Raw genomic sequence first — 22,846 nt, 5'->3', positions numbered from 1 at the left:
ATATATATGCATTAATTATATATATATATATATATATATGACCGTGCACCACAAAACGAACAAAAAGTCGCACACAGTGATTTTGTGTGAGGACTCAAAATAGGTGAAATGTGTAATCCTAACCAATCTTGAGTTTTTCTTATTTTCTGAAAGAGCAAGTCTTTTTCTATATTATATCAAATTTTGGGATCATAAAATGAACAGGAACTTGTGTTTTCAGCAGTTTTTCTCTAATACTTTTTGGTGGATTAGTGTGATTAGTTGTTTCTTATAGAACCCTCTTCCCAGTTCTCAAACACCCTGTCCATACACTTCACGTTCAACTCCAATAACTTTAGAAAGCATGATGCTATTGCATTGAAAGTTGGTATTAATCATGTACAAAATGTGGTAATAAAGCAGGCTTAATTTCAGCTTAATCTAATAATCCCTTCATTGTTGTTGCTCCCGTGGTCAACATCCTGTTTTTTGTTCAATTCATCCCACAGCTAGCATAGCTTGGTAAAGATTAAGTGCTTGAATACACCCTGTACTTCAGAGCCTGTTTTCTCAGTTCATACTTTCCAGAGTGTGTCCTTTCTTTTCAATATTTAGATAGGTTAGAAGAGTCCATTTGAATTGGGTTATACATCATTCTAAAGCTTAAAGTCTGTTCTTTCAGAATCTACATCGATATTATCTAATTATTCTATTCTAATCTTTTATCATTATCTAATCGATAATGATGGCAATGCTAATTAATTGAAGAAATTGTAAGAGAAATGATCACATTATTCTAAATCATGACGAAACAAAGTCATGTCGTTATAAGCTAGCACTTTCATGGATTCTAGGACAATGATGAGAATGGTGATTGAAGTAATGATAATGACAAAAAAAAATGAATATCGTATCTTTGGATGTTTATTCAATGTTTCACGATTCTTGAGAGATGGTGCATACTTTGTAATATCACTTTTTATGAGCGTATTTACTGGCTGTCATAATAAAGTATCTTATTCTATCATAATTTCTTCAATTAATTACCATTTTTCGAATTTTGCATACTGTATAATTACTTCTAATTACTTGAGTTATATGATAATGTATAATTATTATAAGGTGGTACAATCATTGTATATACATTCTTTTATGTTATACTTTACGCACCTTAATTTCTGTTATCAAAAAAGTGATGTTCATATCTTTTTTGTCGAAAAATGAAATAAAACATTGAATTGAATTGAATATGACATGAAAGTCAAATTTGAAAATAGCTTAGTAGCTATGCACCTCGCACAAGACTAAGCTGTCCCCTGTGCATGTCTTAGGCATCGCAGTAAATCATGTTTCAAACAGATTTCAAAAAGGTACATGTACTTAAATCGCGTAGGTAGAACTGATGTAGTTATTGCTCCTTAAAGTAATTTCAAGCTTTACGTTCGTTCGTCGATAACGCCATTAGTACTGAAGAAAAGCTGTGATCAGTTAACAAGTCAGTTCAATTTATTTGAAGAAAAGTTGTGATAATTTAACAAGTCAGTTCAATTTATTTTACTTTTCATTCTTTTTTTTTTCCAACAAATCATAACACAAAATAATTACGAATGATCTTGGGTATACATTTAATTTTGATTGTGAAAAAAAATTGCGCACCACTCAAAAAGACAAAACAACGAAAACTCAGTTGTCAGTGCTTAACCCCAACTATTATTAAAATTTCAAATAATTCATAATATTACTCATTATATTGGAAAGGAATGTCTGCATTATCTAAAGGAATCACCCAAACATTCCAGAACGGTGACTAAAAAACGCTATGATGATATGCTTCGGAAAATTACGCCATCGTAACTCGAGTGTCAAAGTCTATTTCCTGGGCAAAGTTTGGAAAAGGTGAAGCACATGGCTGGCGACTACATGGGCGAACAATTCCCTGTCGCGGTGAGCAGAAAAGTGCCCCGGTGAGTACATGCATGCATGCATGCTTGGCACGGAGAATATCGGCGTTCGTCATCACTTCGTCCGTCGTGTCAGTGCTGTGTCGATTCCACGCAGAAAGCAAATAGTAAGGGTGAATGAATGGGTTCATCTATTACTGACCGGATAATAGAATAGAAAACAAACAAAGTCTAAACCATGCATGCCATTATTATTGCTATATGAATGTATAGACATGTAAGTATACATTTTTTTAAAGCGTATAAACGTGTGGATATATAATATAAAAAAATGGTACGTAACAAGAAAGAACGAGGTATTAACTGATTAAAGGATATATCCTTTCCTTATGTGATGGTGTTATGTTCTTCATGATTATTTGAAAGTTTGTAATTTTATTATTTTCACTTTAAAGCCCTCTAAAGATATATGCAGTTTGTAATTTCAAATTAGATGGCTTGCACGTCTTCCTTTGACACTACTAAATAAGTTGTTTGTTTGCAGTTTCTTTTGAAATAAAAATAAGCACATTCATTAAAAGAAAACACTAAAATATTGACTATACGTCGGCATTGCATATCAATACAAGGCTAAGGAGAATTATGGGTGGATATGACAGTGATTATAAATACAGACTACATAACTTATTTTGCGTCAGGTCTATTATTTATCAAAAGAAATAATTATCCTGAGACTCTCAAAACAAAATTTATGGCAAACAGCAAAGATGTCAAATGCATTCAAATTTCTGTGAAGTATTTAAGCTAAACGAACTGTTTCAATATTAATTGTAAAAGTGAATGGGGATATATATATAATATATATATATTACTTTGCTTTCAAAAGTTCATGTAATACTTTTCTTTCTTTCCTTCAATTTTTCTTAAAGCCACAAACCGCCGTTCGTCTGTCTTCTGGTAATCTTTTCATGGATAGAAATAATATGCATATATAATTTGACTCTGAATAATGTTCTTCGCTGAAATACACGATAATCATTTGCAGATAAGGTATAATTACAATCAGCTGTTGTTCATAGAAAGTATAGATGATACATATTTTGATTATTTTGTATGATTTGTATTATGTAAATTTCCTAGAAGCATTTATTATTTTTCGCAACCAAAATATACTTGCAAGTAAATTTTCATTTCATGCATGATCCCTCACAATAATTTTTTTAGGACTAGTAAGGTACAATCTGGTAATATAAAGTCAGCAAGTATATTCTTAGCCTAATAACAAAGTATTGATTATTTGTGATATAATATCTTACCTTTCATTAATGATATATGTTGGTTTCATTTGAAATCACTGACTGCATTTGACCAATCACTTTTGTGGTCAACACAATATATAGCTGAAAACTGTCTATCCAAATCCTAAATTTTCGATTATCATGTTTTCTATGTGTTTGTTTTTTCCATAACGCAATTGCATTTTTTTTTTACAAATTTATTTATTTATTTCCTCTTCATTATACAACGTAACATACAAAATCATATTACAAATCAAGTTTTGTTTAACAAATTAACAACAACAACAACAACAACAATAAAGGTGGGTATCAAACTCTTCAACAATTGAACAATATCCTAAAGATACAGTCAGCTCTCGTTACAATAAACTCCTTGGGCCCAGCGAAACCACCGTGATCTTGTCACTTTTGAAACCTTGCCATATCCAGGGCGCAAATACCTCTGGATAGGAAAATTTTCAAACCCTGGGACCCCAAAAAACTACCCCATCACGTCGGGGTTCTGCCATATGGATATTCTTTATAACGAGAGTCGACTGTATGTTCTTCTACAATGACCTATAATATATGTTCTACAGGGGACCATTTCTTATAATGAAAATTTAGTTTGTTTGTTCGTTTTGCAATGTTGGATTCTATATATCGGATATTAACAATTAATGCTGTCAATCCATGATATTTCACACCTGTATCTTTGCATATCTGAATATATATGTACCTTTTGTATAACAATATTAAATGATTCAATAAATTCCTGTGGGGACCTTTCCAGTCTTTGGTGAATCCAAACATTACTCTAATTCTTGTACAATCCTCTAATTTGACATGAAAGATCGTACCAATTTCGTCCACAAATTTTTGAAGTAATTCTTTGGCAGCTTTACAATCAAAAAACAAATGTACAGGGGTCTCAGCACATGACTTACAAAACGTACACAACTCTGATTCTGATATTTTCATCTTAAACAATCTTTCATTTGTGTAAAGTATATTATGCGACAACTTGAACTGAAATTCTCTCAATTTTACTTCAATTGTACATGTAAATGGCAACATATATATTTGTGTCCAATCTTCGAGTTGAATTCCATACTTGCCAGCGAAAACTGTTTCGCAAACATGTCTTGATTTAATCTCTTTTAAAAATTCCTCATATATTGGTTTTGATTTCACATCTTGCAACTGTGAGATTATAAGATCCTTTTGTTTTTGAGCCACTTCTTCTTTCCAAAACATCTCCAATAGGAGTGTATTGAAGGAACATTTCGAGTATTTTTGCACAGAGTATACAATTGCCATATACATCATATTATATTTGCTTGGCACTCCTTTCCTTAACCAAAATTCAAAATCAATGATCCGTCCATCAATACTAAATATTTGATATATATAACATAAACCTGCTTCAAAAAACGGCCTGCAGAATATTGAGTGCTTATCAATCAAAATATTCTGATTATTTCATACTGGTTGTTGTAGGATGCCTGCTTGGCTATTTTCATCACCAATAAAATCCTCATGTATGTTTGTCTTTAACCATATTCGTAGAATATTCTCATAGAATGGAGGGATACCCCTCTTATCAATAGTTTCAAGGGAATAATTACTTTGGAACACTAGAATTCCACCAAGCCTTTTTAAGAAATAATCTCCCAATAGCACACATTGATGGTTGCGATTTCCATAATATCTTTTAACCCACTTAATTAAGTGCGTATCAATCATACATTGTAAATTGGGGAATTTGAGACCACCCTCAGCATATTGTGCATACATAGTTGACCTTGAAATCTTATCTGGGCCATTCCATAAAAAGGAAAACATTAACTTGAGGAATTTCAATGTTTGACATCAAATAAATTATCTTAGACATAATAAATGTTTTCAAAATTTGAATTTTACCAATTGACGTTAACTTACGATTTTTCCAAATAGAAAATGTTCTCTTAATCTCACCCAATCGATCATCAAAGTTTCTTCGAATTGCTTCTTTTTTGTCATATGAAAACCAGATTCCAAGAATTCTAAGACCATTGTCTGACCACTTTATCATCTGTGGCTTTTCTTTCGATAGTCTATCATTTCCTATCCACATTCCTTCTGATTTGCTTCGGTTGAGGCAAAGGCCTGATATATCAGAAAATTCTTGAAAGCTTTCTAATAATACTGATAATGATTCTGTATCCTTACAAAAACATGTTATATCATCAGCGTAAGCTGTATATTTAATCTGTTTTCAGAGCATCTCCATTCTAATGATATTTGGATTATTTAACAATCTCATTAAATATATCTCGAGCCCTAATATGAATAAAAGGGGGGCAAGGGGGTCGCCTTGGCGAACACCCCTTCCAATTTCGAAATAACCAGTGGTAAAGCCATTTATCAATACACAACTATTTATACCTGCATGCAATGTTCTCACCCATTGTATCATTGACGGACCAAAATTAAGACATTCTAAACACTGTAGTAAATACCTATGACTGAGTGAATCAAATGCTTTGGTAAGATCTAATGCTAACACAATTCCAGATACATTGTTGGCATCTACATAAAACATTAAATCTGAAATCAGTCTTATACCTTCACCTATATATCTGCCTTTAATAAATGCTGTTTGCTGAGGATTTATCAAATTACCAATGATTTTGGACATACGTTTCGCTAGACATTTAGAAAGTATCTTTGCATCCACATTTATTAAGGTGATTGGTCGCCAATTACCCAATAATCTCTTATCTTTATTGGACTTAGGAATCAATTTAATTATTCCTTGCCTCTGTGACACGGACATACTTCCTTTTTCAAAAGCATGATTAAATGATCCTATTAGTTCTTTAGAAATCAAAGGCCAAAGTGTCTCATAAAATTCCACCGATAAGCCATCATTACCAGGTGTTTTACTTTTGGACATCCCAAGGAGGACTTCCCTTGCCTCTTCATGTGTTATCAGGCCTTCACAAGAGGCCTTTTCATCTTCCGTGAGGTGTTTTAAGCTGGAACTTTTTATATAATCATAACTCACTTTGTCAGACACTGTATCCCTGTTTTCAAACTGTTTACCAAAAGATTTCATCACAAAATTTCGTATATGATGGGGATGTTCAATAAGTTCCTCACCTGTATCTAATACATCTATGTTTGTACTCTGTGCTTGTGTCTTTTCCAATGATAAAAAATATTTTGTACTCTTCTCTCCTTTCTCGTACCAGGTACATCTTGAACGTAATATGGCCCCCTCTGCTAAATAGTTGTACATGCAGTTAAGGTTCTGTTCAATCTTCTCTTTCTTTTCCCATTTTTGCTCATTCATTTCTGTCGGGTCCATGTCGTTTATTATTTTCAATTCTTGTTCTAATTCTTTTCTTCTAATTTCTTTTATATTTTTCTTCCTTTTAAAAAATGTGATTGTAAATTCTCGTATTTTGAATTTTAACCAATCCCATAATTTTCCTTTATCATTTTTATCTTCCCATTCATTTACCCACATCTCATAGTGTCCCTTTAAATTTTCAACATACTCAACATCATTAAGTAAACTGTTCTTAAACTTCCAGTAAGATGGGCCCACCGTGTACTCTTTAATTCTCAGATGTAAATTCACAGAATCATGATCTGACAAAACACAGGGGACCATATCACAGTCTGTCACCATATTTTTTACAGACTCATGGATTAACCAGAAATCCAGTCTTGACTGAACACAAGGATTGGAGCGTCTCCAAGTAAATCGTCTTAATAACGGGTTCTTGTCTCTCCAGATATCTATTACATGATAAACATTTTTAATATTTTCTATTATTTCACAAGAGTGCTTCCAAGTGGACTTCATATTACCGCCCTCTCGGTCCAATGCCAAATTTTGAATAAAATTAAAATCTCCCCCTTATTGTCTGTTCAGCATCATAATATTCTTGTATAGTCAAATCTACAGCTTAAAAAAAAATGCATGTGGTCTTTTTCATTATTTGGTGCATATACATTACATATCACAATTTTTTTTCCATATACTTCCATTTCACCCAACAAAAATCTCCCGTTGGAATCTTTCACTGTCTTTGTCAATTTTATATGTGGGGTTTTCCGAAATATGATACACACTCCCCTACTAGAGGAGGTTCCATGACTGAATACAATATCGGCTCTTAAGTGGTTCTTCCATAAACTTTCATCCTTATCAGTCGAATGGGTTTCCTGTAATAAAATAATATCCTTTTTTAATTTGGATAAAAAACAAAAGTATTTTTTCCTGGCTTTAAAGTCCCCTAGCCCATTAACATTATGAGTCATTAACTTCAGATCCATATACATATTTCACAAGTAGGTAACCTTGTAAATTCTTATGACCCACCATGATCAAGACAAAACAGGCAACAAAACATTGGCAATGAAAAAAAACACACATACAATTTGCATGAAATCAAGTAAAACATGATCACAAGGAATCCAAGTGCCCCGGGCATCTTCACAGATATTTTTTCCTCAGGTTGGCAAAAACAAATGATTTTCCCTACCACTTAATCACATGAATAGTGTATCTTGTCTTCGGAGATATCAACTGTTAATATACTGCTGGCATGACAGAGTGCTAACTGCTGAGCTATGGCAGTCGTGTCAAGAGTTTTTCAAAGTATGTCGTATTTGTTAGACCATTGTCTACTGTGCAAAAGCAAACTGCCAATATCCATTCTATCTTGTGGTGTGCTGCTTGTACTCCACTTCTTTTCCGCTCTCAGTCTCCCTGTAAAACAATCGCGCCGGATATTTGAAGTACACCTTTCGCTTTGGGTCCTCCTCTTTCAGCTTTCGTTTCAGTGGCAGCAATTTCCTCCTGCTTTCTCGCACTTCTACCGGCAGCATATCATCGACAAATATCTGGTGATCCTTTCCGTTGTGCTGAAAAGGCCTCTCCTTCAAATATCTGCGGGCACTGCTGATCACTGTTTGTCTGGTTGTGTATCTACTGAAAGCTACCACAACTGGGCGAGGAAGGCCGGGTTTTGGCCTGATGCGGCCTGTGCGATGAGCTCTTTCAATGCTCACTTCACCTTCCATTTGCATATTTGACTTGGCAAATTCTTTGATCAATTGCTCACACTTCCCAACGTTTTCAGCACCTTCAGGAAACCCGTAAAACACAGCCGTATTCCTCATCTCTCTCGCAGTGAGGTCAACAAGACGCTCTCTCAATTTCATATTCTCCTTTTCTTGCTTGTTTACTTGGTCCTGTAACTGTTTGATATCAAAACGGCACGACTCTTGCTCCTCTTTCAAGTTACTGATTTCTTTCTCATTTGTTTCAATCTTACCAAGAGCTGTGTCCAACCTGGATGTGAGATTGGAGTTCATTTCGTCTATCTTGTGGATAAGGGCCGCGAGTAGTTCATCTGTGGTTGACTTCTCCCCGTCTACTCGTCGTTTTTTCTCAAGCGAGGAGCGTGGAGGTGATTCCGCCGACGCGCCCGGGCTGGTTCCCTCCATATCTCTGTGAAGTGGTTTCACTACCGTGTGCACTGCAGAGTCAGTTAAGCTGTGTGCATTATCACTGTCACTGTTTTTTTGCGTAGCCTTCTCCGTAATAGCGTCGCTAAAATCCATCGTAGGGTCAGAATCCTCCTTTTCCTTGAAATAATGGGAGATTGTAACGACTCCTTGGTCTAAGATCCTTTTTCTCGACGTCATTTTGACTTTTCAAACTGTAATAGGCGAAATGAGCTGCAATTTTATTTCCTCCTAATGCCTCCGTAACACTCAGGCACGTCCTAACCGCACAGCGCCATCTTGGATTCCTCCCAATTGCAATTTTTGCTCTCGTCAGAAGAGGCAAGATTTGCCTAATGTCAACTCCCTTGAAAAATCTTCTTCCTATAATACACTGGAAACTTTGGTGAACCTGCACCGAATCTTTAACACGAAATTTTGAATCGTGCAGCACATGGAGTTAAAATGGAGCCGAGTTTTTGAGCTGAACGATTGAGGAGCAAATTGGAAACAGGAAAAAAACAAGTCGATTAATGTTAATAAGCGTAAACACACAAAAATTCGTTATTCAGAGACGTTCGATTTACGCATACAGACTGAATGCATACACACCCTCATGTATAGAGACAGATACTAGTTATTCTTTCATGCACGTATATACAGGGCGAAAGAGTACAAGTGTGTGTGTGTGTGAGAGAGAGAGAGAGAGAGAGAGAGAGAAATAGACGGACAGACAGAGACAGAAAGGCATTGGCAGGAGAGAGTGAGTGAAAGAAATGAAAGCAACCCTGAAGAGACCGGTATATTATGCCCATATGTTTACTTTTCACTTCGCCAACAGGAGTAAGAGAGTTTCATATTCACAGGAAAAATAATAGGAACACACCCTCTCCCTGCTTGGTTGTTGCGATTGAGAGGTATTTCTTTTTCAAATCGTTTCAATAATTTGATCAGTGCATGAATAAATAAATTACAACCATGAAATTTATCTTTCTGTAGATGAATAATCAATGTACCATCTTACTTTTTTGATTGACAATTTTCCAAATATTCCTCGCAAATTGTGCATCAGGGCACCTCTCATGAAAATTGTAATCTCTGATAAGTTGTTATCTCTCTACTCTACTATGTAATTATTATTATTAGGATATAAATATATATATGTATATATATATATGAAAAGCTTTTGACAAAAAGGCGCTCAATCCATTAATGATTAAGAGCAATTTGGAAGTAAGCTCTTCATATTATATATAGTTTAAGACCAGAATGAGTGATCCTAATCACATCTATAGATAAATGGCTATTAGTGAAGGACGAACAAGGTTCAGCAAAAATTGTGCCCCAAAGGACAGCTTTCTTTGGTGCTCGCTGATCTTCTTCTTCATAGTTATCTGCCTCCTTTGATCCTGACGATTCTTGCAGATACTTCACGTTGATTTCACCCTGCGTTTTCGAAGAGGAGCAAAGTGGGTACTTTTGAAGGGAAAATCCAGTCCAACAATGTGTCCAAAATATAAGTTAGTCTTATAAAAACAAGTAAAATCGTCTGAGTTCAACGGTAAAAATTTAAGTGAAATCGGATGAAAAATAAGTTATGACATTTTGAAGTTTTGCTAATTTCTTCAAAACAGTTCTTGTACAGTGGATATGAATATGCAAATGAGTGAGCTAACCATGTCATAAATGATTTCGTCACCTCCCATATTTGCCATCTGTCATGTCTGTCGTGTACATGAAAAAGGAAAATTGAGGGAAACTTTACTGCTGTGATAAAAGTGTAAAACATAACGTCATTCCTGGCCGAATAAATTGGCATAAATAAGTCATATATAACTTTATATAGAGTAAAAGTAGGCACAATCGAGCATTGCCACCAACTAAAGAATGATCGGAAATTTCAAGATTTTGTGTGCAAACCAATAGAAATATTAGGAGGATATGAAATCATCCACTCACTTATTTGCATATTTAAGTTGACTAGTAAAGATCTCAAGGGTTTCAAAATTTGATAACTATCTAAAATTTTATGAGATTTTTATTAAATCGTTACTATCGTGCTTAGAGAATTTTCTTCTTTCTGGCATCAGACTAATTTCAGATAGGCTGGAATGGTTGTCCTTTCCAAGTATGTTCACACTCTTTACGGAAACATTTCGACGGTTTATGTTTGGATGTGACGTATGTGTAAACGCGCGTGTTGTACGTGTGGATGTGTATCAAAGATAGTAGAGTTAACAAGATAGGAAGGCGCGTGATAAAAATTGAAACAAAACAAAATGGCTACCCTACATGACGATACGAAAGAGAGCTATAGTACAAACTCAGTACACCAAGAAACATCATTCATTTCCAGAGGTAGTGCTATTTTCATTTTCTTAACAATATTTAAAAATTATTGTTGTAGGTCTTTTTTTTTCGATTAAGGGGATTATTTTGAAGAAAGAGATTTTAAAGTAATAAGGATTATTACGTGGAGGTCAAAATTTGGCAACAACATGATCTAAAAACAATCAGACACTTGATAAACAACAACAACAACAACTTCAAAGACAGCGCGTCTCAGTGATGTGCGTAATGCGCTTGAGGACCGCGCGCTGTCCATTTGTTTTGTACATAAAAGTTGAAAGTTGAAAGTTTGAAGGTTGAAAGTTTATTCCACTAAACAACCCATACTCTTGATATCAGAGTCCAATGTAAAAACATATATCACATTATTAATTCAATAATACAGAATTGCAAATAACTTTAAATAAGTGTACAAAACAACTATAACAAAGTAAATAAGAATGAAATAAGATTGATGGAAAGAAAAAAAGAAAAATAAACAAAAATATACAATATATACACGATATATGGTTAAAAAAACAAAGAAAGGGAAATATGACGAGAGAGAGAGAGAGAAGGAGAGGGAAGAGAAATGGAGGTGAAGAGGGAAGAGTGAGAAGGACACAAAGCTGTTAACAAAGTACCTATACAAATTAACAATAAAAGAAATACGAGTGACATATAGGCCTAGTTCAGAAAAAAAAAACCATTACGAAATAAACAGAAAATGAGAAAAAAAAACCGCAAAGACGTACGGAAATATATTCGTACGATATGTGCACAAAGCATGAAGGAATTATGGAGACGAGAACGAGAAGAAAGAGAAATGGAGGGGAGAGTGAGAAGACAAATAAGCTATGAATTAATTTTAAAGTAATTGTAACGAAGGCACAGCCTGTAAAAAAGGCGCATATTAGACCGTGCATTACAAAACGAACAAAGGTCGCACGCACTGATTTTGTGTGAGAGCTGAAAATAGATGAAATAGGTCAACCTAGCCAATCCTAACTTTTTTATATATTTACTGAAAGAGCAAGTCTTCTTCTACATTATACTAAAGTTTGGGATCATAAAATGAAAAGGAAACTGGGTTTTTAGCAGTTTTCCTGGAAAACTTTTTGGTAGAATAGTGTCATTAGGTGTTTCTCAAAGAGTCCTCTTTTCATTTCTTAAAAACCCTGTCCATGCTCATCACTTTCAACTCCAATAACTTTAGAAGGAATGACGCTACTGCTTTGAAAGTTGGCACTGGTCATCAACAAAAACAACATGTATTAACAAAGCATGCACAAATTCAGCTTAATCTGATAATTCCTTCATTAATCTGATAATCCATTCATGATTAGCGCGCACTTTCCTGTCTTTTCAGTTAAGCGCAAAGATAGTAGAGTTAAGAAGATAGGAAGGCGCGCAAAGAGATTTTCCCCAGTGACTGACTGGGGAGGAGAAAAATCTCTTTGGAGGAAGGCGCGTGATAAAAATGGAAACAAATGGCTGCCCTACATGACGATACAAAAGAGAGCTAAATACAAACTCAGTACACCTAGGAACATCATTCATTCCCAAAGGTAGTGGTATATTTATTATCTTATTATAGTCGTAGATTTTTTTTTTTTTCAATTAAGGGGATTATTTTGAAGAACGATGTTTTAAAGTAATAAGGATTATTTCGTGGAGGTAAAAAATTGGCAACAACATGATCTAAAAAAAAAAGAGTTCGGTTTACACTCCCTCAAAGTTAAGCGTCTGTGGTTAACGTAGAAAGCGTCTTTGGTGTGTATGGTTGCGTGCTGTAAGGAGCACGCAAACAAGGACAAATAGGTCGTAAGATATGATATCTACCGGGGCATGAAGTCATTTTTATCTCATATAATTGATATAACTTTCAGCAAAGATTATCAACAAGCCATATCAGGGTGCTTTGTCCTTAAGTACACAACGTCAGTCAGGCACAATTACAAGCTGACTCGGTAGGGTACCGACTTCTATAGTAGTTTGCTAAAAAAAACTCATGCCTGTGATATGTTTGTATTTAGGAGATTTGCCAAGTTTGCAACAGTGTATAAAGTGTATAACTGTAAAAATATGTGTATATATATGTTATATATATATATATATATATATATATAAATATATGTATATATATATATATATATATATATATATATATATTTATAATTCTTTTCGTGCCTGCCATGTGTAACCATTTTAGTCAAGTAGTTTTTGCCTCTTTCACCATCATCTCTGACCTCTTATCGTATATCGCAATGATGATCCCTACTGGAAAGAACACAGTGTCCAACAATGTTTTCACAGTGTATTCACATAGTTGACTATGTGAAAACGCTTGAATTTTACATTACGAAGATGATTTCACACTGTGGTGTGAAAATGCTTGAATTTTACAGTACGAAGATGATTTCACACTGTGGTGTGGTTTTCACAGAGTGTTCACATAGTTATGCTTTGTTTCACACTGTGCATTGATGACTCACAAGACGATAACCAAAAATTGCTAAAAACTAATTTGGCTAGCAATTATCGTTAAATAAAAGAAGATTTTTTTTTTTTAGAATTTAGTGTTGTTGTTATTATTATTGGTATTTGCATAAGCAAAGAGTTTACTTGGAAATTCCTCATCGGCACTCTCCTCAAATAAAACCTTATAAGTGACAAAGTGCTGGTGTCGGCAGCAGACAAATAAAAAAAAAATAAATAACGAATGACTCTCATCGGCATCGTAGAGGCAAAAAAAAGAAGAAGAAGAAGAAGAAGAAGAAAAGAAGAAGAAGAAGAAGAAAACATCCTTTGAACTTGCTTGCATTGCATCATGCACGTGTAAGTGCTTAGGCAAAAACCAGTTGACCCGTAATCGTTCTTCGAATAATTTTGTAATATTTCAGTCAATATGTGCACATTTTTCATAACAAAACACACACACACACACACACACACAAGTGAAAGAAAGTGAATGTTGTGCAGTGAATAAAATAGATGTCATACTATGTATGTATATATATATATATATATATATATATATATATATATATATATATAATACATATATATATATGATATATATATACTGTATAAATCGACATGGGTATAGATTCATACCTCGACTTGCTACTCCACAGACACTACACCTCCAGATGTGGAATGCGCAAACACAACGTTGACTGCACCTGATGTAAACATCTTTCGGGGCTTGGTGCCAACACAAGATTCTCCCCCATCTGAAGGGCAATACACCTACTATGATGAAAACCCTGATAACAACGGAATAAGCTACGATCCCCCAACTTCATCTACCGGTCATCGTTATTCTCCAGGACACACTGCAGTTACTCTTACAGCAAGAGACGCTTTCTTCAACGAAGCAACATGCGTTTTTTACGTCTTTAACTCATGTAAGTTTGTATTCTCTTCAATTTCTCCTGGATATTATTTCATGGTAAATATTGAGGCGGATATATACATACTTTCAATTGGCAAATAATGTAACGATAGATCAAAACGGTCTACACATCAACAAGATTATAATAAGATTTTGTTTCAAGAAGTTACGGTTTTCAGTATATAATATTGAAATAAGGATGCATAGATAATGTCCGACCGTTTGTTAGCAATAGAAGCTGAAAAAAACCCTCTGCCTTTGGTCAAACAACCTGCTTCCACTGCATGGGCTACGAGCATGTTTTGGATTTTCTCTTCGGCCAAGTCGGCCAAGTAGCCTTCTCTGTTACAGTGTTGGATACACACTGGATGAATACCGTAGCTGTTTTCCTTGTAATCCCGCTTGTATTAACTGGCAGATTTACACAAAACCTCAAAGTCTCAATGGTAAAGAGTGAGGCGGGCATATGAAGAATTTCAATAGGCAAATAATGTTTTGAAAGATCAAAACTGTCTACACATCAACAGAATTAGAATAAGATTTTGTTTCAAGAAGTTACGGTTTTCAGTAAATAATATTCAAATGAGGATGCATAGATAATGTCCGAGCGTTTGCTAGCTATAGAAGCCGAAAAAAAACCCTCTGCCTTTGGTCAAACAACCTGCTTCCACTGCATGGGCTAGGGTTAGGGTTAGGGTTTAGGATTTTCTCCTAGGCCTCCTAGTCCGAGTCTGCCAAGTAGCCTTTTCCGTTGCAGTGCTGGATACACTGGGTGAATACTGTAGCTGTCTTTCCTTGTAATCCCGCTTGCATTAACAGGCATATTTACACAAAACTTCAAAGACTTCATGGAAGAACTGTATACAGTTGGAGACGTAAACCTTCATATATCTGGAAACCATGATCAACATGTATGCCTTTCTCCAGTAATCGTTTTGGAGATTGAGAGCTGGGTTGTGTGTTCTGAATTATTCGATCGCTTTCTGGGCAAACTGCAGGTTCACAGAAAAATTAAAAACTCAATGAAAAAAAAAAAACACTGAGGACTTTGACCTTCAATTCAAAACATGATACAAAATACTCCTCCGTTCAAATATAGTTGTATAAACACGTAGCAAAAAAGAAAGTTTGCTTATCTTTTGAATGATACGACGTTTCTCTAATCTCTTTGTCCTGCTCTTCAGTAACTGAGCTCCCAGTTGAATGTCCAGATCTGAACGACACAGTTGCTACTGACACTGGACAGGACACATTCACTTTTGTGCAAACGTTCCATGCTAGTGATGTCGATAGAATAAGTGGGATATCTTACCTGTACGTTGGTAGCGGGCGTTATGTCACTATGAGCATCGATGGTCAACCTCCTGGTAGTGACGTAGGACTTGGTGTCCATACTGTGACAACTGTTATATCAGATGACGTTTTGAATAAAACCTGCACGTCATACATCCTCGTCGAAGGTTCGTATGAGTTCGGCAGTTGCTGAATTTTCATTCTTTCAATCCAATGAATATGCGATTAGATCCATTCAAGTTTGATATCTGTGATTATAAGATTCACACAACACGTAAATAACTTTCAGAATTTCGGGAGCAGGTTTTATTGATTAGCAAACACTCAGGTTTACTATACAGAATGTTTTTATGATGTACATACCAAAAAAAAAGGGCATATAATTATGAAATTATAACGCTGTCACTCTGATCATCAGAGTTTTGAGAGAAAAAAAAATACACAAATGTCTCTCTTGCCCAATATCACCCAAATTTTGCTGCTCTGATTATTTTTGCGTGATTTTGTACCGAGCACATGCACTTCAACATGATGTAAAGCTTGACTTCAGTAAACAATATTCAAAACAAATATGTGATTCAATATGATTCGTTTCCTCGGATATCTCTCTATTTCTTATTCCAAACCAACAATGACGACGTAAAAAGACAAGGAGTCACCTAACGTAACCTGCCCCGAAGACATCTTTGAATTCTCAACAAACGTGGTCAGTTTTTCAGCTAATTTCACCGATAATGTCGACTCTACTGGAACCATCGAATACTCGCCGATTTCACCAGGATCTAGATTCGATCTTGGCGTCACTGCAGTTACGGCAAATGTCTCTGATTCGGCTGGAAATATTGGCAGTTGTCAGTTTTTTGTCAATATTTCATGTAAGCTAAACTTCATTCTCACAATTAGTATTATTAGGGGACAGCAGTAAGATATCTCCTCTACCAAGTTGATGTGTCTCTTTCACATAGATCTCTCTGTCTTAACCATGGACTGGCACGCTTGTAATAATGAAAAAAAAAAGGGCATTTTCGCTTTTAAATGTAGCAGTAAACATTATTCTTGGTAGATAGCCTGAACGGAAGAAACTTTTGTCTACTGACACGTAACCATATTAATCTAAGTATTCCATTTCTAAATGTGTGCATGTCGTTATTAAGTATACCAATTAGGTGGAAAATTTCTGAAATGTTATAAATCTTCATCATCAAAATAACGTGCACTAGCGAAAACAGAAACACAGAAACTTCTTAATCACTGTTTACTTTTTGTTTTCTCCGTGTTTAATTTGATAGTATCAGTGTTGCCTGTGGTCTGCCCTGGGGATGAAGTGCACGAAATAGACGAAGGCGAGACGACTTACACGTATCCTTATCTGACTGCAACGAATCTGACGCGGAGCCCTCCTTCTTACCAGTTCTATGACGAAGTTACCATCCACGTTTCCACCAATGTGACGTCAGATAACGTCATACCTACTGGGAGTCATGAGCTCATTCTTGTTATCAATGACACAGTCCTCCAAAAGACCTGTAGATCTGTCATCATAGTACAAGGTAACCACTTTTCCTATTGCCGTACTACTTATCCTGCTTTTTGCTTCCATTCCACGGCCCATGAGAACGACATTGGACGTACCCTACTTGAAAGAAGACAGTGTACCACAGTGTGATCATAGCGTGTTCATATATTCGGCCATGTGAAAACACTCGACTATAAGAGTGCGAAGATGATTTTACACTGTGATGTTGTTTTCACAGAGAGTATTTTATCGTCATACTTTGTCTCACACTGTTAAAACGCTCGAATTTCACAAGGTGAAGAGATTCCACACTGAGTTCACACTGTGGTTCTCACACTGTGGGACACTGCGCTCTTTCCAGCAGGGTAGGTCCATGAGTCATACAGCTCAGAGTTTGACGCAAGGAAAGTTAACCCCATGAGTTCAATACTACGCAAAAAAAAAAAGAAGGTTCACGTGTCCGACACAAGGCAAACAAAGCCCACGAGACGGACACTAAGCCAAGTGGACTTACAAGACCGTCACAAGGCAAATAAGGGCCACGAGATTGACACTGGGCAAAGAAGGCCCACGAGACCGACAGGATGAACAGCGCCATTTAATGCTGACCACAGGGCATGTACATGGTGTTACGTTTTATGACGTAAAATAGGAAGGGGGGGGGGGATAACAAGAACGATGCGAGTTTAGGTCTTTGATAATAACATCGTGCCGATATCACTTGGCTTTCACTCATTACTAGATAGAAGGCATCTGGGAAGGGTGAAAGAGTTTTTTTTTTTTCCTTTTTCTCTTTCGGTTCACAATTTAAGCATTGGTAGGAAATTATCTTTTAAATGCCATCTCTGTAACTATTACCTAGGAATTTAAACTTATGAAGACTTTTATATCTTATTGATGCATTCCCGGTTCTTAAATTGTGTTTGTAATGTTGTTCTCCTCAAAACAGTCAATTTTTGAAGGAATAGATAGCTTCTTTTTTTATTACATATACTTTTTCTGATTCATTACAAATATCTTGATAGACGATCACGTTATTAATATTGCTGTGAATTTATACTTGATAAACAGCTGCGCGGATTACTACGCCCCCTAGAGATCATGCAGATCATTGGCTCTTTCACCATCATCTCTGACCTCTTATCGTATATCGCAATGATGATCCCTACTGGAAAGAACACAGTGTCCAACAATGTTTTCACAGTGTATTCACATAGTTGACTATGTGAAAACGCTTGAATTTTACATTACGAAGATGATTTCACACTGTGGTGTGAAAATGCTTGAATTTTACAGTACGAAGATGATTTCACACTGTGCATTGATGACTCACAAGACGATAACCAAAAATTGCTAAAAACTAATTTGGCTAGCAATTATCGTTAAATAAAAGAAGATTTTTTTTTTTAGAATTTATTGTTGTTGTTATTATTATTGGTATTTGCATAAGCAAAGAGTTTACTTGGAAATTCCTCATCGGCACTCTCCTCAAATAAAACCTTATAAGTGACAAAGTGCTGGTGTCGGCAGCAGACAAATAAAAAAAAATAAATAACGAATGACTCTCATCGGCATCGTAGAGGCAAAAAAAGAAGAAGAAGAAGAAGAAGAAGAAGAAAAGAATAAGAAGAAGAAGAAAACATCCTTTGAACTTGCTTGCATTGCATCATGCACGTGTAAGTGCTTAGGCAAAAACCAGTTGACCCGTAATCGTTCTTCGAATAATTTTGTAATATTTCAGTCAATATGTGCACATTTTTCATAACAAAACACACACACACACAGACACACAAGTGAAAGAAAGTGAATGTTGTGCAGTGAATAAAATAGATGTCATACTATGTATATATATATATATATATATATATATATATATATAATACATATATATATGATATATATATACTGTATAAATCGACATGGGTATAGATTCATACCTCGACTTGCTACTCCACAGACACTACACCTCCAGATGTGGAATGCGCAAACACAACGTTGACTGCACCTTATGTAAACATCTTTTGGGGCTTGGCGGAAACACAAGATTCTCCCCCATCTGAAGGGGAATACACCTACTATGACATAAACCCTGCTACCAACGGAATAAGCTACGATCCCCCAAATACAATTACCGGTCACCGTTATTCTCCAGGATACACTCTGGTTACTCTTACAGCAAGAGACTCTTTCGGCAACGAAGCAACATGCGATTTTTACGTCTTTAACTCATGTAGGTTCGCTTCCTCCTCAATTTCCTCTGGATATTATTTGATGGTAAATAGTGAGACGGCATATACATAACTTCAATAGGCAAATAGTGTAACGAAAGGTCAAAACTGTCTACACATCAACAGAATTAGAATAAGATTTTGTTTCAGGAAGTTACGGTTTTTAGTATATTATATTCAAATGAGGATACATAGATAATGTCCGAGCGTTTGCTAGCAATAGAAGCTGAAAAAAAAAAAAAAAAAACCTCTGCCTTTGGTCAAACAACCTGCTTCCACTGCGTGGGCTATCAGCATGTTTGGGAATTCTCCCAGGCCAAGTCGGCCAAGTAGCCCTCTCCGTTACATCGTTAGACACACTGAATGAATTACTGTAGCTGTCTTTCCTTGTAATCCCGCTTGTATTAACTGCCAGATTTCTCAATGAAAAAACACTTGGAGACGTTAACCTTCATGTATCTGGGACCATGTTGCAAGATCTATCCCTTTCTCCAGTGATCGTGATGTAATGATTGTGATGTAAAATGTGTTTGTATTGTCATGATCATTTTGTTGCATTGTAATGCCAGTGGAAGTCAAATTTCTATGTCTGACATAGACTAATATGAATGAATGAATGAATGAATGAATGAATGAATGATCGTTGTGAAGATTGCGAGCTTGGTTATGTGTTTTGAATTATTCGACCGCTTGCTGGGCAAACTGCAGGTTCACAGAATCATTAAAAACTCAATGAAAAAAAAAAAAAACCAAAAGCTGAGGACTTTGACCTTCACTTCAAAACATGACACAACATATTCCTCCGTTCAAATCTAGTTGTACAAACACGTAGCAAAAAAGAAAGTTTGCTTATATTTTGAATGATACGACGTTTCTCTAATCTCTTTGTCCTGCTCTTCAGTAACTGAGCTCCCAGTTGAATGTCCAGATCTGAATGACACAGTTGCTACTGACACTGGACAGGACACATTCACTTTTGTACAAACGTTATATGCTAGTGATGTCGATAGAATAGATGGGATATCTTACGCCTACGTCGGTGAGCGTTATGTCACTATGAGCATCGATGGTCAACCTCCCGGTAGTGCTGTAGGCCTTGGTATCCATACTGTTACAACTGTTATATCAGATGACGTTTTGAATAAGACCTGCACATCATACATCCTCGTCGAAGGTACGTATGGGTTCGGCAGTTGCTGAATTTTTATTCTTTCAATCCAATGAATATGCAATAGGATTCATTCAAAATTAATATATAAATTTACAGCTTCAAACAACACGTATTGATATAATTTTCAGGGTTTCGGGAGCAGGCTTTATTGATTAGCAAACACTCAGGTCTACTATGCAAAATAGTTTTATGATGTATATACCAAAAAAAAAAAAAAAAAAACCAAACAAACATAATGAGATTATAACGCTGTCACTTTGATCAGAAAAAAAAAATACGAAAACGTCTCTCTTGCCCAATTTCACCGTAATTTGACTGCTCTGATTATTTTTGTGTGATTTTGTACCGTGCACATTCACTTCAACATGATGTAAAGCATGTAAAGCTTGACTTCAGTAAACAATTCCAAACATGTATGTGATTGCATATGATTTTTTACTTTACTCTCCATTTCTTATTCCAAACCAAATATGACGACGTAAAAAGACAAGGAGTCACCTAACGTAACCTGTCCCGAAGACATCTTTGAATTCTCAACAAACGTGGTCAGTTTTGCAGCTAACTTCAGTGATAATGTCGACTTTACTGGAACCATCGAATACTCGCCGATTTCACCAGGATCTAGATTCGATCTTGGCGTCACCGAAGTTACGGCAAATGTCTCTGATACGGCTGGAAATATTGGCAGTTGTCAGTTTTCTGTCAATATTTCATGTAAGCTAAACTTCATTATATCACAATCAGTATAGTTAGGGGACACCTGTAAGATATCTCCTCAACCAGGTTGATGTGTCTCTTTCACACAGATCTCTCTGCCTTAATCATGGACTGCCACGCTTGTAAGATTGATAAAGGGCATTTTTGCTTTTAAATGTAGCAGTAATCGTTATTCTTGATAGATAGCTTAAACAGAAGAAACTTTTGTCTATTGCCACGTAACTATTATTACTCTAAGTATTCTATTTCTAAATGTGTGCATGTCGTTATTAAGTTACCAATTAGGCAGAAAATTTCTGAAATGTTATAAATATACATCATCAAAATAACGCGCACAAGCGAAAACAGAAACACAGAAACTTCTTAATCACTGTTTACTTTTTGTTTTCTCCGTGTTTAATTTGATAGTATCAGTGTTGCCTGTGATCTGCCCTGAGGATGAAGTGCACGAAATAGACGAAGGCAATGCGACTTACACATATCCTACTATGACTGCAACGAATCTGACGCGGAGCCCTCCTTCTTACCAGTTCTATGACGAAGTTACCATTCACGTTTCCACCAACGTGACGTCAGATAATGTCATACCTATTGGGACTCATGAGCTCATTCTTGTTATCAATGACACAGTCCTCCAAAAGACCTGTAGATCTGTCATCATAGTACAAGGTAATCATTTTTTTCCTATTGCCGTTCTACTTATCCTGCTTTTTGCTTCCATGACAGCACAAAAAAAAAAAAAAAACATAACTGACACAACGCTCACGAGGTTTTGGAATTATGGACAAGGCATTTCCTCCTTTGTAAAGAACAACAATCAAATGAATTTGTATATGTATACGACATATCTGTCGATGCATTCCTGGTTCTTGGATTGCGTTTGTAATATTGTTCTCCTTAAAACAGACAATTTTTGAAGGAATAAATAGCTTCTTTTTTTATTACATCTACCCATTCTGATTCATTACAATATCTTAATAGACGATCACCTTATTAATATTGCTGTGAATTTATAATAACAGCTGCGCGGATTACTACGCCCCCTACAGATCATGGAATAAAGACAGGTGTGTCCTGTGCCATTGACAATTTTGGGACATTTCCTTTATGTACAGACGGTTCCTTCGGGGGTTGGGTGGTATATGCAAGAATACCTAAAAACGTTTCGTGGAGTTAACACGCAACAAGGATGCTTTTCCATTAAGATCTGGTGCACATTGAGTGATTTTTATCAATTTTTGTACAAACATGCAAATAAAGGCATTGACAATTCCAGGATATGAGGGAGGGCAACTGAACAGGAAGCACCCCAGTATAAAATCCCCTGCCCATCACAGTGACTCATTTCATTCATTATGTCACCATTGGGTCACCCTATAAAATTGCACACTCTTAAATTGGTCATAGATGGCGCAGTTCATTTTGTCCGTCTCCTGGGCTTTCTTTGCTCACAGTCACTCTAATGAGCCCTTTTATTTATTTATTTATTTATTTATCTATTTATTTCTTCATTTATTTATTTATCTATTCATTC

At 35.7% G+C, this 22,846-nt stretch overlaps 2 protein-coding genes across 2 annotated transcripts in view; one reads left to right on the top strand and one right to left on the bottom strand.

The window, feature by feature from the left end:
* The window catches only part of LOC140239851 (hyalin-like), a 110,595-nt gene that overhangs the window by 55,016 nt on the left and 32,733 nt on the right, over positions 1–22,846 (top strand). The window contains exons 6-11 of the mRNA XM_072319673.1: positions 14,128–14,400; positions 15,572–15,847; positions 19,154–19,426; positions 20,326–20,598; positions 21,082–21,309; positions 21,721–21,981. Coding sequence (XP_072175774.1) covers positions 14,128–14,400; positions 15,572–15,847; positions 19,154–19,426; positions 20,326–20,598; positions 21,082–21,309; positions 21,721–21,981 — 1,584 coding nt within the window. The remainder of the gene's footprint in view (positions 1–14,127; positions 14,401–15,571; positions 15,848–19,153; positions 19,427–20,325; positions 20,599–21,081; positions 21,310–21,720; positions 21,982–22,846) is intronic.
* On the bottom strand, positions 7,871–8,863 carry LOC140239896 (uncharacterized). The gene has a single exon (XM_072319710.1). The coding sequence runs from the start codon at positions 8,861–8,863 to the stop codon at positions 7,871–7,873; it is 993 nt and encodes a 330-aa protein (XP_072175811.1).

Source organism: Diadema setosum, chromosome 16 (assembly GCF_964275005.1).
Source record: "Diadema setosum chromosome 16, eeDiaSeto1, whole genome shotgun sequence".
In the NCBI taxonomy this organism is placed as follows: Eukaryota; Metazoa; Echinodermata; class Echinoidea; order Diadematoida; family Diadematidae; genus Diadema; species Diadema setosum.
The sequence above is the reverse complement of the archived record's forward strand: the minus strand, read 5'-3'. Positions and strand labels throughout refer to the sequence as shown.